The sequence below is a fragment of the Paramisgurnus dabryanus genome, chromosome 12, assembly GCF_030506205.2.
Source record: "Paramisgurnus dabryanus chromosome 12, PD_genome_1.1, whole genome shotgun sequence".
Taxonomy (NCBI): Eukaryota; Metazoa; Chordata; class Actinopteri; order Cypriniformes; family Cobitidae; genus Paramisgurnus; species Paramisgurnus dabryanus.
Genome location: NC_133348.1, coordinates 3,185,774 through 3,189,047, shown reverse-complemented (window position 1 = coordinate 3,189,047; position 3,274 = coordinate 3,185,774). Strand labels below are relative to the sequence as shown.

General features: G+C 33.7%; 1 protein-coding gene across 2 annotated transcripts in view; it reads right to left on the bottom strand.

The window, feature by feature from the left end:
• Positions 1–219: 219 nt before the first annotated feature.
• LOC135738239 (uridine-cytidine kinase-like 1) overlaps positions 220–3,274 on the bottom strand; it is a 28,364-nt gene continuing 25,309 nt past the window's right edge. For both annotated transcript variants that reach the window (XM_065256179.2, XM_065256178.2), the window contains exon 15: positions 220–2,003. In XM_065256179.2, coding sequence (XP_065112251.1) covers positions 1,927–2,003 — 77 coding nt within the window. In that variant the 3' untranslated portion in view covers positions 220–1,926. The remainder of the gene's footprint in view (positions 2,004–3,274) is intronic.

The window sequence follows — 3,274 nt, the reverse complement described above, 5'->3', positions numbered from 1 at the left end:
CAACACGATAATTCATGTTTCAAAATAAAAGTCCCAAGAGAAAGCGAATTTTAATTAATTGCAGCGTGCTACAGTCTGTGATACGTTGTTTTGCAGAAGTAGCATCCCGCGAACATTTGTTTTTTTTTGTGGTGTTTTTTTTAAGTATATATTTTAGGTAGTGAAGGACTTTTGTGCATGTAACGCTAAAATAAATCTTTAAATTTTTGTACAAACATACAAAATTAGGCACAAAATGTTTTATTGGGTTTTTAAACACTCACACAAAATATTCAACATAACTGGAATGGCTGTCATCACTGAAGATCAAACTGAAGCTTTTTGTAAACAAAAACCAGGATAGTCATAAACATACAACCAACCAAATTAATACAGTACACATTTCTGTAGTGGGAGAAAAAAACTTCAAAATGATGGCAATGTTTGAAATTATACAGTACATTTTCTGATATCAGATTATGCTTCATAAAATAATACATAACCAAGCCATGACCATTACCATTGTACAGAAAAATAAAGGACACAGACACGAAAACAAATGACATAGAGGGTCCCGAGACAAAAATGTATATTTCAAGATTACATTTTGCAAAATGGGACAAAATATATAAATCCACTGTCAATTAAATTCCACTGAATTATTGTGCAACACACTTTTTTTGGGTGGGGGTGTAAGTGTAATTAAATACTTATGTTTCTCACATAACTAAGTGCATCACAGCTTGCTATACGTGCATATTGGCACAGCAGCTATACTCGGACTTAATGCAACAAAACAGCATTTTTTGCTGTTGGATGACATGTAACAGTGGATGTTTGCAAAAAGCACACATTACTCTCTTTCTCTTGGTTCAATTCTAAAAAAACAGATCTCCAGAAATGTTCACCAGTAATTATTCATTCACTTTTGTCATTGCAAATCAGTCTTGGGCATGGTAAGCAAACTACTGAAAAATAAATATATATTATATACACTTTCAAATTCAAGTATATAACCCAGAAAATTGCTGCAACAAAGCATAACCTATTACCCTGATTTTCTTCCCCTCTGTGGTACTGTATGAATTATGAAAACAAGTAAAAAGAAATATTTACTCACTGGACTTTTCTAAGTCTAAGTCCCATATCAATATGTATTTTTTAAACATATGCACAAAAACTACAAAATAGACACTGATTTTTCATTGGTACTTATCAGTTGTTTAAGTTAATACACCAAATCAATAAAAATATACAGTAAAACTAACAGTAGATGTGTTGATTATGACTAGTTGCAGTCAGAGAAAACTGCAGTAAACAGCATTTACTAGTAACATTATGCACATATTAAGCAGCACCAATACTGCATTAAGCAGAAATGCTCTGTTTTCTGAAATATTTTTTCACAAAATAATTACATGGTTTGACAGATTTAGTCAAACAATGCAAGTGCACATGTATATACTGTATACATACTATTTGACAAATAGTACAAGACACTGTCAGAAAAAAGGTACAAATGCTATCACTAGGACAGTACCCTTTAAAAAGGTCAAAGTATTTATAATTTAAGTAGAGATATGCATACATTTTGTACTATTATGTACCTTTTGGTACAAAGGTGTACTTGTTTTAAGTGCCGCCCCAGTGATAGCTTTTGTACCATTTGTTGTATATGCCAAGTCATTTCCAACACCAATGAAGAAATGCTGGAGAGCCTTGGCAGCATTCTGCCTCAAATATTCAAAATGATGAAATCTAAACCAATGAGGTTATCACTTTAATTTAACACTAGCATTGCGCTTCAGTCTTGTGGCACTTTGAGGAAAGCTTGGATTTATGACCGTCAAAATGAGGCTACGTCGTATACTTATGGGTCCACAGTTAGATGAGTGCTTAAAATGTTCCCTTCTCTGATGCATGCAGATATACGGTTGCTCAGTGAGTTTAGTAGTCCATCCCATCATCACTTTCATAACAATCTGAAGGAGCATCAGTCCCAAAATACCGGTCCCCAAAATTACCTGGAATACAATAGCTTTGTATTAGCATAGATTGTGTTGTTTCTTGGACCCTGCTGTACAACTAATTTAAACTTGAAATGTTGAAATTTGGACAATTTGGACAAAAATTATGCAAAATGAGCTAAAAATATTTTTAATTCTGCACTAATTCAAAGTTACTAATCAGACAAATCCGTGACATTGACCTTGTTCACACCTTTGGACAAAATCTCAGACTTGCATTGACTGAAAGATATTTTATAAGAACATTCTTAAATGTGACCGTGGACCACAAAACCAGTCATAAACGTTTTGAAATTTAGATTTGAGGTTGCAAAAAAAAAAATATATATATATTTAATTTGACCCATACAATGTATTTTTGGCTATTGCTACAAATTAAGAGTTTGGTTCCAGAACGCGATAAACAGCATTAAAAAATAAATAAAAATGAGTTACCACCAAAATCAGTATCGTATCAGGTCAGTATTAACTCTTTCACTACCAGCATTTTTCATGATTTTAACAAAAGTTTAATGCCTTCCAGAAAATGCTCCTTCTTAAATATATAAACATACAATATATGAAATAAAAGAACAGACCCTCTGCTTTCAAACAAAAAGAATCCATTTCATCCTACCTTCATGTGTTCTGTTTTTATCACATCTCAAATATGTGTAGGTTTCATCAAAAACACCAAATTTTGAACAAAAAGCTGAGATAATTCCATTTTTGTGAAGGACTTTTGATAGAGATCAGATGCAGAGCGATCTTTAAAACATACACGGACATACAGCTGTTTGCCCTAGGGCAATACTTCTGTTTTTATAAATTGCGGAAGAGCGCCACCTGGTGGATAATAGCGGTATTGCAGATTGACGAGATATCTCGTCAATGGCGAGGAAAGAGTTAAAAAGTAAATTCTTAATTTTATGCAAAATCCAATATCCGTCGTGTTATTCTGTCATCTTTCTCCCTTTTTTTCAAAAATGCAATAAAACACCCCTCCTCCTTTTCTGCAGAATGCAATAAATCCGCTCAACAAATCATACCGCACCATTCCACGCACTGTAAACAACAGTGGCAGCACGTAAAACACAGAATCCTAGTTTTCCTCATCTTGTACTTCGTGTTTAACAAACAAACAAAAATAAAATAATACTTTGGCATTGAAAACCTCTGTGGTTTTCTGTGACGGGGAAGAAACGTAAACCATCAAAATCTTATGCGAGAGGCACTCAGGAGACGGAAAAATGCCAAAGGCCACAAAATGGTCAAAGGCCACAAAACAC